Genomic DNA, 11,953 nt, shown 5'->3' on the forward strand with positions numbered 1-11,953 from the left:
CACCATTTTATCCTGCTAAGACCAGTGGGTTATTTGGCACACACTACTAGGAATACCATTTTTAACGACGGTATATGTGATCGTTAATGGTTGGATTGTGGTCGTTAAAGGTCAGTAACGACCACAATCTGCTGGTCGTAGTAGGCTCCATCGTTAAAAGTATAACGACCACGTACCTTTCGTGATCGTTATTCTTATAATGACGAGATGGTGTGTCGTCGTCGATCCCTAGGCAATAACGACCACTTTTGTCGTCGCTAATAATAGTGGGATGGTGTGTCGATCCCAAGGCAATAACAACCACTTTTGTCGTCGCTAATAATAGTGGGATGGTGTGTCGATCCCAAGGCAATAACAACCACTTTTGTCGTCGCTAATAATGTTAGCATGCTGGCCAAAGTATCATTACCGACCACTCTCTTAACACTTTCATATTCTTTAGAACCACTTATATTATAACATTCCTTCAACAATCACTTTATGCAGCATCCAACATTTCAATATTAACATCCACATTAATATAGAAACAAAAGAATCTTAATTGAAAGGATCATAACATCTTTTATTAATAGAAGTACAAATATTCTGGCATACAATTCTGAAACTAAAATATCTTCTAAGAAAATTGAGTCAAAAGCACTCCTTATATCACCAATGTATTTGAACATATCTATATGGAAAACGAGACAAGTAGAAAAGATAATATTTATTAGTCTTCAATAGAGGGACGCCATCGTTGGTTGAATGGATATCATTCTTCACCAGCGATTACAATGCCTCCTTATGCTTATATATATTCTTCCTTATGCTTATATATATTCTGGTGGACCATCAGTCCTACAAAATGTTGATCAGTTTATGAAAGTCAGTCCATGTAAATAAATGGCATCAAAGTATAATGACAAATAAAACCAATGTGTGAGAACAACTTACTTGATCATGTTGGCGTTCATGAGAACTATCAGTTAGAGATCTACCAGATAGAAGATGCTTAATTTCTGATACTTCTTGCGCCATGCCATTGACCTTTTCTTCGAGTACTTGTTTCGCTTGCTCAGAAGCTTGAAGTTGAGAAATTGATTCAGCCTTACTTAATGCTGGTCCTCGCAAATCTCTTGCTCTAATTCCACCACCAAATCCAACTACGCGATCACGCCGCTTAGATGTGTCACATTTCTGCATGACTTCATCATTTGAAAGACCAGGATTCAACTGAACTATGGTCTTAATTTTTGCCTGAGGTGCCAACAGTAAGTTATTTGCATAAACTTCTATCTCTAAGTAGGAATTGTACACGTGTTGTTCATTATGGAAGTTATGAACGTTAAATTAAGTCTTACATGTTTGGCGGAGGTTGTAGAATCAGGGAAGTCTGTACCCTTCTTGTGTGTCTCTGAAAATAGTTTATCCATACTCGGTGGCTTGTTTTCCTTTCCTCCCTGTTCCAACATAGGCAAGTGACTATTATTAGTTGAAACAAAATGGAAAGACAACTCACACTGATCTTATATTATTAGAAATGAAAAACAAGAGAAGTGAAAGCATGTACCATGTCCCAAATTATCTGTCTAAAGGGTTTACTGCCAGATCGGTGAAGCATTTTGAGGTTAGCTCTGTTTTGGGTGTTTCTCTTGCTCTTTTTCTGTAGTTAAAGAGGATTATATTGTCAGCTGCACAAATGGTTGAAAATTAAGAGGCAACATGAGAACATACCAGAAACTCCCTGCTGAAAAAATGCTCCTTGACAAGCCATTCCCAGTCATCCTTTGGAATATCTTTAGGTACCTTTTTCATAGCTTCCTGCATAGTCTTGTTGGGTTTCACAAAATGCCGGTGCAAGTCTCCACGCCAGTTGATCCAAAGTTTCTTGAGATGGTCTAATATCTCATCTTTGTACACATCTATTCAATGTTGTCGTCAATATTTTCGAACTTGTCCTAAATAGTTGTTCATAAAACAGAGTCTCATAAATACATCAGTATAGAAAATCAGATTATAATGCTAGAACTTTTAACCAAACATACCTTAATTGCATCAAATATATGTTTCCGTGCTGCATCAGTAATATTGGACCATTCCTTTACCCTCATCGGGGTAATTCCAGGATTACGGACGATTCTACAAAAGTGTCGTGCAAAACTTTTGGAAAGCGCACGGTTATTGTAAAACCGGACTTTAATTTTTTGGGACTCCATGAGATCAGCTACTTCCTTGCATTTATTTTTCCCACGGACCCTGCGCTTTTCACCTGTTTGAGGTCCTGCACCATTCGAAAGAAATATGTTAACCAAGTACAAAAAAAGAAAAACATTCAAGCTACAATTTATATTGTAGCGGTCTGGCTGAAGTATCATCTAATCAAGTTGCATTGCTGAGCTTACTAGTCTTGGACGTAGCTGTAAGGTCATGGTTACCCCGCACTTCTTCATTTTCCAGATTTTCATCAACTAATTCAGTTGCATTGTTGTGCTTACTGGTCTTTGAGGTACCTGCAAAGCCATGGCTATCCTAGGATTCTTCACTTTCCAGATTTTCATTACCCAATAATTCATCTGCACCATTTGCACCATCTGAAAATATACAACCAATCGGTCAGCATGGTGGATGAAGGAAAAATGAAAAAATTGAAGTTTTTCATACCATGAAAATCATGCATATCATTTCCCATGTCACCATCATTGCTGGTATCAGCTTCATCACTCATAGCTGCAATATATTATGAGTTACTTGAAGACAATAAAGCGTAGAAACAATTCTTGGTACAATATATGGTACTTAGAAACTCACTTCCGGAATCATCAGCATCCCAATTTGTAGTAAACAAGATTGGTGTATTTGTTGCCGCATCATTTCCATCTATGAAAACAAGCAACCACATTATATCATCCTTTAGTAGATAGCTTGAATAATATTTTCATGTTTCTGTAGTACCTTTTGCAGCTAACTCATACTTTTTCCACAGTTCCTCATCTTGCAAATGAGGCTTGTGAGTAACCCTTTTTCTGTTGAAATCTGCTATTTGACTTGATTTCTCTGGCAAGGTCCGCCTAGCAATACCCTGGTGTACCAGTCCAGACTTATTCAACTGTGAGGAGCATCTTTCCCGAGCTAATGCTGTCAAGTTTCCATACCTGTGCTGACTCATTGTGATACCCTACGCATATAGAGTTAGTTTGAAGTGTGCACAAAGGCTATACAAAGTAAAATTGAATTAAATAAGTGAATATTGATATACTGATAATGAATTATTGAATGCTAAATCAAATTAAGTAAGTACAGAACTACTTGTGTCACTGTTTATTAATAAGGTAAAAGCAAAAATATGAAGCAAATCGATTGCTACAGATTAAGAGTTGCATAAACTAGTGTCATCATGTTGTTCTCTTTCTACGTGATGTTGATGTCGAATTTTGAAGCAAGTCATCTTCATCGCCATTGTCAGGTTCAGCTTCAGAGGCTTCATCATCAGACTGTCCATGTGGTACACTATAAGCATGACGTGATGGATTTTTCACGACTGCGTGCCATCCTTTTATAAGATTGTCGTTGACAAAAAATACTTGAGAGACTTGGCTAGCTAGAACGAAAGGCTCATCTGTCAGAAGCAAACGCTACAGGTTAAGACTAACGATTCCATGCTTGTTGTCTTTCTTCATCCCATGCTCTTTGTCAAATACGTCAATCCAGTTGCAACGGAATAATGTCACACGCCTTCCACCTAAGTATTGCAGTTTGACTATCTCTGTCAATATGCCATAATATTCTACTGCATTACCATTATCCCCTTGTTCTGAAAGTACAGCCACCCCACTGTTCTGTGTGCAGAGGTGTCTATCTCGACTTTGAACACGATATCTGAATCCATTCATGTCATAGCCAGTAAAACATGTTACATTTTCCAATGGACCACGTGATAGTGCCAAAAGGTCTTCGGTGAGCTCACTCTTATCATGTTCGTGCAAGCTGGCTACCTATGCAGTGAAAAATAGCTATGTTAACATCTTCACACAGAAATACTGAAATGTACGTGCATATGTATGTACATACAGACTTTATTCTGGAACCTTTACCTTCTCTTTGAACCACTGATTGAACTTCTGGTTCCACGTGGTGGTAAATGGTTGCAGTGAACATCCATCTTGACTACTGGAGTACTCACTACAATAATACAAAGCTTAATTGATATGGGCAAGCAAAAATTAGTTGACTAAGTACTTAACAAGTGAACCGAATAATCAATACCTGATATATGGTTGAACTTCATCACAATTTCTCAAAACATAAATATGAGCTTGCTCTGCTTCAAGAAGATTAAGATCTCTAGGTTTACGACCACCGGATGGCCTTCCATCCGGATTGAATATTGAAAAATAATAGTTGTCATCCCCTGGTGCATCATTGATTCTGCCTGGTCGGTTATGCTTTGTCTCGACATCATCCAAATACCTAGAGCACAATGTAATGAACTCTTCTGCAATGTATCCCTCTGCAATGGAAGCCTCAGGTCGTGCCAAATTTCGCACTAGCGATTTCAGACACTTTATTTGTCTCTCAAAGAGATACATCCACCGATATATTGTACGTCCACCAACAAGAGCCTCATTAGCCAAATGAACAGGCAGATGCATCATGACATCAAAAAAGGACGGTGGGAATTCCTTTTCAAGCTTACATAGTGTCACAGGTATTTGGGCCTGCATTTCATTAAGTTCTTCTACTGAAAGTGATTTGGAGTTTAATTTGCAAAAGAATTGTGAAAGCTCAACCAAAGGGTCATAAATATTCTGGGGAACAAGTCCACGTAGTGCAAGAGGAAGTAAATGATTTAGTATAACATGGCAGTCGTGGCTCTTCAGTCCTAAATTTTTTTTCTCTTTCATATTAGTGCAGCGGCCAAGGTTTGAAAAAAATCCATCTAGAACTTCGAGGTCCTTAAAAAACCGAAGGAACAAAATCTTATTGGGTGGAAGCAAAGTGAAAGGCACAGATGGAAAAGTAGGCTTGTCCCCTTCCTTGTCCGGATGCATACCTGGCCTTATTTTCATTCGTTGCAAATCGTGCCGAGAATTTATGTTATCCTTCGTTTTTCCTTTGACATCCATAATTGTTGCCATGCTGCTATCACATATATTCTTTTCTATATGCATGACATCAAGGTTATGGCGCAACAAGAGAGTTTTGAAATATGGCAAATTACAAAATATACTTCTTTTGTTCCAGCTATCTCCTCTTTCATCGTGGGACACCTTTGTCTTCTTACTTGCATCTTTAGACAAGATAATCCCCTCTAGATCAGCCACTTGGTCCATCACATTTTGTCCTGTTAAGGGTGTTGGTGGTTCTCTGGTTTCTATGGTACCATCAAAAGATTTTTTATCTTTCCTCCACCTATGGTTTTTATGAACAAAGCGTCGATGCCCCATGTAACAGAACTTCCCACCTTTTTTAAGCCTTAATGAACAAGTCCCACTGTGGCATACTGGACAAGCCAATTTTCCTTTTGTGCTATATCCAGAGAGGTTGGCATAACCAGGGAAGTCATGGACCATCCACAGAAGTGCTGCACGCAGTGTGAAACTTGTTTTCGTTGATGCATCATAGGTGTCAACACCCTCGTTCCATAGTTCAGTAAATTCCTCTACAAGTGGTTGCAGATAAATATCAATTGCATCACCAGGACCATCAGGCCTTGGAATCAACATGGACAACATCACATTTTCTTGTTTCATGCACATCCATGGGGGAAAATTTAGGGGAACAAGGAATACGGGCCAGATGCTATGAGATGTTCGCATTGTTTTATATGGTTGGAAACCATCAGAAGAGAGACAAAACCTAAGATTGCGAATTTCTTTTGCAAATGGGATGTTTTTTGCATCAAAATATTTCCAAGCTTTCGAGTCAGCAGGGCATCTAATGACACCATCATCTACCCTGCCCTCCGCATGCCACCTAAAGGATTCAGCAGTTTTGTGGCACATGAACATCCTTTGCAGCCTTGGCTTTAAGGGAAAATACCGCATAGTTTTTTGTGGAATCTTCTTCCCTTTTGCCGAGTGCAGAGTGGTGCCTGTGCGCTTGTCTTCTTTCCATCTAGATGCTCCACACACCTTGCACGACTCCGCATTTATATCTTCTTTCCAGTAGAGCATGCAATGATTCGTGCAAGCATCAATTTTCCTATAACTCAGTCCTAGTTCTTGAATAGTTTTTTTCGCTTCATAATAAGAATTTGGCAAAGTAGAGTTCTGTGGTAGGAAAGCCTTCCACAGATATTCCAACAACATGGTGAAGGACTTGTTGCTCCACTTTCCCAAATTCTTAATGTGAAGCAAGTTAACTAGTGCAGATAATTTAGTGGTGCTAGAACCTTCATAAAGTGGCTGGTTGTAGTTGTCAAGCAATTTATAAAACTTTGCTGCTTCATTATTTGGTTCCTCTTCGTTAGTTGGTGGTGTCGTTGTTTGCTCAGTTGGATTATTATTTTGAGGAAACATATCATGCAACAAATCTTGCATTGGGTCATACCCATCTGCACTCTCTGCTTGCATTTCTTCATCGCCTTGACCTTCAGAAACTGTTTGAGGTCCCCTCGCAACTTCACCATGATGGTAACAAAAGGTATAATTTCTCAGAATTCCGTACACTTTCAGGTGAGCAGAAACCAATGCACGAGGATGAGAGTCTGTGTTGCAGCATTTGACGCATGGACATCGAATTTCATTCTCCCTGCCTGCGTGGCTGAATGCATAGTCAAGGAAATTCTCTACCCCTTCTAAGTATTCATCATCTAATCGCTCATCCACTAGTCTCATCCATATCTTACTTGGAGCCATCTCCTAATATATATTACTGTTTTAGTACGTAGTTATCCTGCATTTATGTTATTCGATGTAAGACATATCAGACTCTAAAATAAATCATATTGTGTATGATCTATAGATGAATGGATTGTACTGAACATGGCATAACAAAATTCTAAATCGTAATAAGCAAACGAATTCTACCTACATATTTTGTAATCAGGATCAGCAACCGTGCATCAAGGTTCCACGAGAAAAAATAGAGCAAGGAGGAATATGAAAAATCAGAGCAAGGAGGAATACGAACCAAGCTGCAGCGGAGTTACGTTGGCGACCGGTGATGTGCAGGCGGCAGTGTGGGCACACCGGGGTCGAGGCTAACCAGCGACATGGAGGCGGCAGCCCGGGCGCGCCGGGGGTCCAGGCGACCGGCGATGTGCTGGCGGCAGCGCGGGCGTACCGGGTCGAGGCTACCGGCGACGTGCAGGTAGCATCGCGTATGCGCCGGAGTCGAGGTGACTGGCGAGGTGGGACCTGCAGCGTGGAGAGGCGTAGAACACAAGGAAGGAGATGCGATCTATGGACTATGGAGGTGTCGAATTGAGCAGAGCAGGGGAGGCGAGGAGAAAGAGGCGCAGGGAGATGAGATCCTAACAGATTAAATAGTTATTCCCTGTTACGAAGGGTTATCTAGTCGAAATTGCCAGCAGCTTGCGCCAAAAAAATTCAGCCGTCCAGCTCTCTTTACTCGAGAACCAAAAATATTTATGCCTAGTTTTGTGCTACAAAATCTGAGGATTTGGTCTAAAAAAATGAGGATTTCAACTTTTGAAAGGCACAGTGGCCTCTACCTCCCTGTACTTTTAGGTATACCTTTTGAAACCAATTGAATCAAGCACAAACTTGTTCATAGGTTGACAAGAAAGAATGCAGGCGTGGTGGTTTCAGTGTAATTTGACACACACGAAACAGGGGAAAACTGATAGGTTCAGTTTCAGATACAGAAGCACACAATTTTGACACAATGGATTCCTTTTTCTCTTTTCTTTTTTCTTACATCGACTATGCCAAGCAATGAATGGAACAACTCCTATTTATAAGTTTCTCAGCACTGCAAGCAACCCACTTGCTTTTGCTGCAACAAATGCAGGCAAAAGCCTGAAATTAGCTTCGCCAACATGTACACGCAAGGCACACCTGCACTTAACTTGCAAGTTACAGCCAATCTGCCACAGTCACTTCACATTGCAATAGGAATTGTTAGACTACAATCAGGTTTAAGCTAACATGGTGACGCTTTGGCGTCCAAAATGCCTGGTGATCTGAAGGTACTGGTGCAGATCAAATTCATCGGTGAAACCCTGTCCATGACATCGCCAAAATACAGTGCCTATTTCTAAGCCCATGCATATATTTGTACCGTATAATACAATGTCAGCGGATATGAAGATCCATTTATGGATAGGAAAATATTTGAAAGTCAGTCTCTTGTTCATAGCCTGACATATGAATGACAAGAACAAATGTTACAAATAAAAGGCACTCATGTTGAATTCTGCTGCCGATGAGCCAAACTTGAAAAACTAACAATAATACTGTTCTCTAGCAAACAATATTTATTTTTCAACGATCTTGTAGTAGTCAGGAATATAAATTCGCAAAAAGCCTCTACGTATTTTGTTCATATTACCCTTATGCCTAGGTGCATTCCTGGCTCTTGCTTCCCTCCTCAATGCAGCATCACTAGCACGTCTTTCATTAAATTCCTTCCTGACCTTCTGGTATACTTCATCTTGTTTGTCTTCTTCCTCGGAGTCTTCGACAACTTGCCTACGCAGGTACTCAATAGAGTCTTCATCGACATCGTTTATCGAGACATCGCTGCTACGTTCTTCATCTAGAGACTCTTCTGCCTCCTGATTAATTGTATCTGGAACAAACTCAACCATTCTGTCTCCTTGCACGTTCTGGTTCTTTGAATCAGGAGCAAAATCAACAATCAGTTCTTCTTTTACCTCAGGATATATTGAACTATATTGAATCTGGAGGAGAATTAATGATTAAGTTATGTACCTCTTGATCCGTAGTATGGTGAGTAAACTCAACCATGGAATCCGCTTGCTCCATCAAGTGCATTTCTACCGAGCTTGGCGAGGAGTCGCGGTGGCCGGGAGAATTGTGTGGTTCAGCAGAGGCGCCGGACGGAGATGGATGGGCATGAACGACCATGTAGGCTTCCATCGGGATGTTGTGCAATCATGAGGAACGCGAGGACTAACTAATAGGATTAGGAGCAGATTAGATTAGTTGGGGCTGGAGAGATTTACCGCCAATATTTCAAGAACCCGCCAACATTAGTTGGGATGTTTGCGGGGGAGAGATAAAGGAGAGAAGAGTTATTTTTCTTCTTGAACACAAGGAGAGGGAGTTTGTTAGAGTTGACCACGTACATGCAAACCCCATAACAGTAACGACCGCTCACCTAGCGACGGGCAGACCCGTGGTTGTTGAATGTATTACGTAGATTGGTTTCCACCATGCGGGGACTCCACTCGGGTATTCAACGACCAAGAGTTTTTGGGCACCGTCGTTAATGCTAGTATTTGTAGTAGTGACAATCAGGGCCCAATCTCACTTTCGGCCTATTAAAGGCCCATGTTTTTTATGGGCTCGAGATATTTACACATGTAAACGGCATATTATTACTGAGGGCCAAATTATGTTTAGGCCCCTTAAAGGCCCACAATGGGCACAGGCCTACCAGAAAAATATGAAAGCTTATGCTGATTTAGGCCAGATATTTTTAGTGGGCTAAATGCAAATTTCGGCCCATAATCTTTTAGCCCAATTGGAATGGGCCCGACGAATGTTGGCATGTTGGGCTCCTACGAAGCTTTCGGCCGAATACATTACTAAGATAAACCTACACTATACAAAAATACCGTCGTAATTACTGCAGCCTTTGGCAGCATCATAAATGTTGTATCACAACAAAATAAATTCCAACCATACAACAAAAGGACTGTTAGCATAAAGTTTACAGTCCTTGCAGATAAAAGCACCATCAGATGTATAGAAGCACAGATTTTGACCTGAGTGCTAATCTTTCAGGCTGTAGAATCTGATGGAGCAGCACGATCTCCCCCTTTTTCCGCCATTGCTCTTGAACAACGAAGCAAATGTCTGATAGTCTGGTTTCAAAACCATTCATATCTTCATGACATTTGTCAACCACTATTATTCTTTCTGAAACAACATCCATTAGGGGTTGGACTTGTGTCTGGAGCACAGATATATCGCTTTGTCTAGCCGAAAGATTTTGTTCAGTAGGCGATTTGGACGAGGTTATCTTGACAACCAACCATGAATTACGCAGGAAGGTGCTTCTTGCACTGTTAGTGGAGAGATACTGACGCATTGCAGCAAGAGGTGACATTGTGCCTGTGGTAGCCTCGTCACCTTCAGGTGGTTGTGGCTTTTCAATCATTTGTTCCATGGCTTGCTGAAAGTTTGAACTTGTAGATTAGTGTATCAGATAAGTTACTAATGAGACAAAAACAAACAAAGTAGGTTTCACGTTTATACATAACTTATTTTGATGAACTACTGTAATACATTAGCATGTATTGTAGTGCCAACTACATAATAAAATCACTTTCGGAACATATGTCCATGCAGCATGCCTACTGTATTGTCTATTTCCTCACATTCGTTGACATCTAAGGATAAAGAGACATGGTTTAAAGTAGGATGAACATAGTATGACATCATTCATATCATGGGCAAACAGATATAAAACAAACAGGCTATTGTATCATTGTGTGCGCACGTGAACATCACAACTAGATTACAGATCAAGACCAAAAGAATATCCTTCATCTCTTTTAAACCAGGTAAGGTGAAATGATACGTTAAGACAACTGTGTATAAAAGTGAACAGAGTAACTGACATTGGCTGCAAACCAAGCAGTTAAATGAACACATCACAGTACCAATCAGTTCAAAGGCAGGAGGAGTAAGGACTTACAACAGCGGCTTGAACTGGTGTGCTCATGCCCTTCATCTTGCTGGTGTGGCAATCCTTGAAGATTTGAACCGCATTCGGTTCAGGTTCTTTTTGGTCTACACGGGTTTTCCTCTGTATTTGGAACAAGTCAATATAGATATGATAATATGGCACAAAAGAAAGAAGGAACTAGCAGCTATTTACAAGAGCCTCATGGTGTGCAATATAGCTACGAGATCATGTTGTCTGTTGGAATTTTACTTTAGAACAGTTGGTCTTGTTCTTCAAACAGTTAGCCTAGAAGAAGATACACTTGTAAAGCACATACATAAATGCAAGTTCAATATGTGGTCTAATCAAATACATATATCCTACCTGATACTTTGGATCAGACCAGTGTTTAACAAGGGTTGTCCAGTCTTCATCTGTAATATATTCCACTGGAGATGTTTGGGCGATTTCATTGTTAGCCTTGCCTTCAAAGTGAGATTTTCTAAGGTGGTACCGATACTGTCGCAGAGCAGACTGAAAAACATGAGTGCATGCTTGTTTACTTGCATCATCTTTCGGATCCAACTTGAACCTCATCTATTGAAAAGAGAATGTGAGTCTTATTAGGAGGAAGCTAGAAAGTATGGCACACAGCAGGACAATATTACAAATTGCGATGAATAACATTACTTACGGATAAATGGTCAAGGAAGGTGTTAAACTGGGTATTGTCTTTCTCATTCCTGTACTGGATCCACGTTGGGAGGATACGTGCATGACACCTAACGGCAACGGCTGCCTCTGATACTAACTTGGCTGACTCTGTAGCATCACGTGGCCTTTTTAAACCTGCCTCAAAATGGATCTCCATTCTTCCTCCTTTAGATTTTGTTAATCTATCAAGCATTATCCCTAATGTCTGTTTCCGCTTGCGCCATGGTGCTAGTTCAACAACGAATATGGAAAGTGTTAGTGCACATCAAACTGTGAGAGTACATATAAAGGAGCATGCAACTGCAACTTGACTCGGTGAGGTACCGTCTTGCTGTTGATGCTCATGAGGTTCATCTATTCTTGCCAAGTCCTGTTGTGTCAGCAGTGCTTCGGAAGTAGTGTTAGGTGTGAAGGCAGCTTGGGAACTAGCCAAATCCGG

The 11,953-nt window shown here is 40.5% G+C and overlaps 2 protein-coding genes across 2 annotated transcripts; both read right to left on the bottom strand.

Annotated features, from left to right (window-relative positions):
* Positions 1-831: 831 nt before the first annotated feature.
* LOC123120184 (uncharacterized) lies at positions 832-1,939 on the bottom strand. Its single transcript, XM_044540178.1, has 5 exons — positions 1,714-1,939; positions 1,550-1,642; positions 1,341-1,439; positions 934-1,236; positions 832-837 (listed from the first exon to the last, which is right to left on the bottom strand). Exons 1-5 carry the CDS (start codon positions 1,804-1,806, stop codon positions 832-834), a joined length of 594 nt encoding a protein of 197 aa, XP_044396113.1. The 5' UTR covers positions 1,807-1,939.
* A 100-nt stretch (positions 1,940-2,039) lies between these two features.
* Positions 2,040-9,044, bottom strand: LOC123120185 (uncharacterized). The gene is made up of 8 exons (XM_044540179.1): positions 8,946-9,044; positions 8,494-8,845; positions 4,243-6,598; positions 4,071-4,158; positions 2,788-3,971; positions 2,641-2,706; positions 2,382-2,570; positions 2,040-2,260 (listed from the first exon to the last, which is right to left on the bottom strand). Exons 1-5 carry the CDS (start codon positions 9,042-9,044, stop codon positions 3,612-3,614), a joined length of 3,255 nt encoding a protein of 1,084 aa, XP_044396114.1. The 3' UTR covers positions 2,040-2,260; positions 2,382-2,570; positions 2,641-2,706; positions 2,788-3,611.
* Positions 9,045-11,953: the final 2,909 nt, after the last annotated feature.

This window comes from Triticum aestivum, chromosome 5D, assembly GCF_018294505.1.
Source record: "Triticum aestivum cultivar Chinese Spring chromosome 5D, IWGSC CS RefSeq v2.1, whole genome shotgun sequence".
Taxonomy (NCBI): Eukaryota; Viridiplantae; Streptophyta; class Magnoliopsida; order Poales; family Poaceae; genus Triticum; species Triticum aestivum.

Bases quoted from the DNA above. Each gene is read 5' to 3' on its own strand.
- LOC123120185 (XM_044540179.1), bottom strand. From the start codon at position 9,044: ATGGAAGCCTACATGGTCGTTCATGCCCATCCATCTCCGTCCGGCGCC. The intron at 8,846-8,945 runs GTAGAAATGCAC...ATTCTCCTCCAG, and splicing joins GCGACTCCTCGCCAAGCTCG to ATTCAATATAGTTCAATATA. The intron at 6,599-8,493 runs GTAATATGAACA...ATCATGGTGAAG, and splicing joins GAATGCACCTAGGCATAAGG to TTGCGAGGGGACCTCAAACA.
- LOC123120184 (XM_044540178.1), bottom strand. From the start codon at position 1,806: ATGCAGGAAGCTATGAAAAAGGTACCTAAAGATATTCCAAAGGATGAC. The intron at 1,440-1,549 runs GTACATGCTTTC...ATGTTGGAACAG, and splicing joins GACAGATAATTTGGGACATG to GGAGGAAAGGAAAACAAGCC. The intron at 1,237-1,340 runs GTAAGACTTAAT...TTGGCACCTCAG, and splicing joins CTACAACCTCCGCCAAACAT to GCAAAAATTAAGACCATAGT.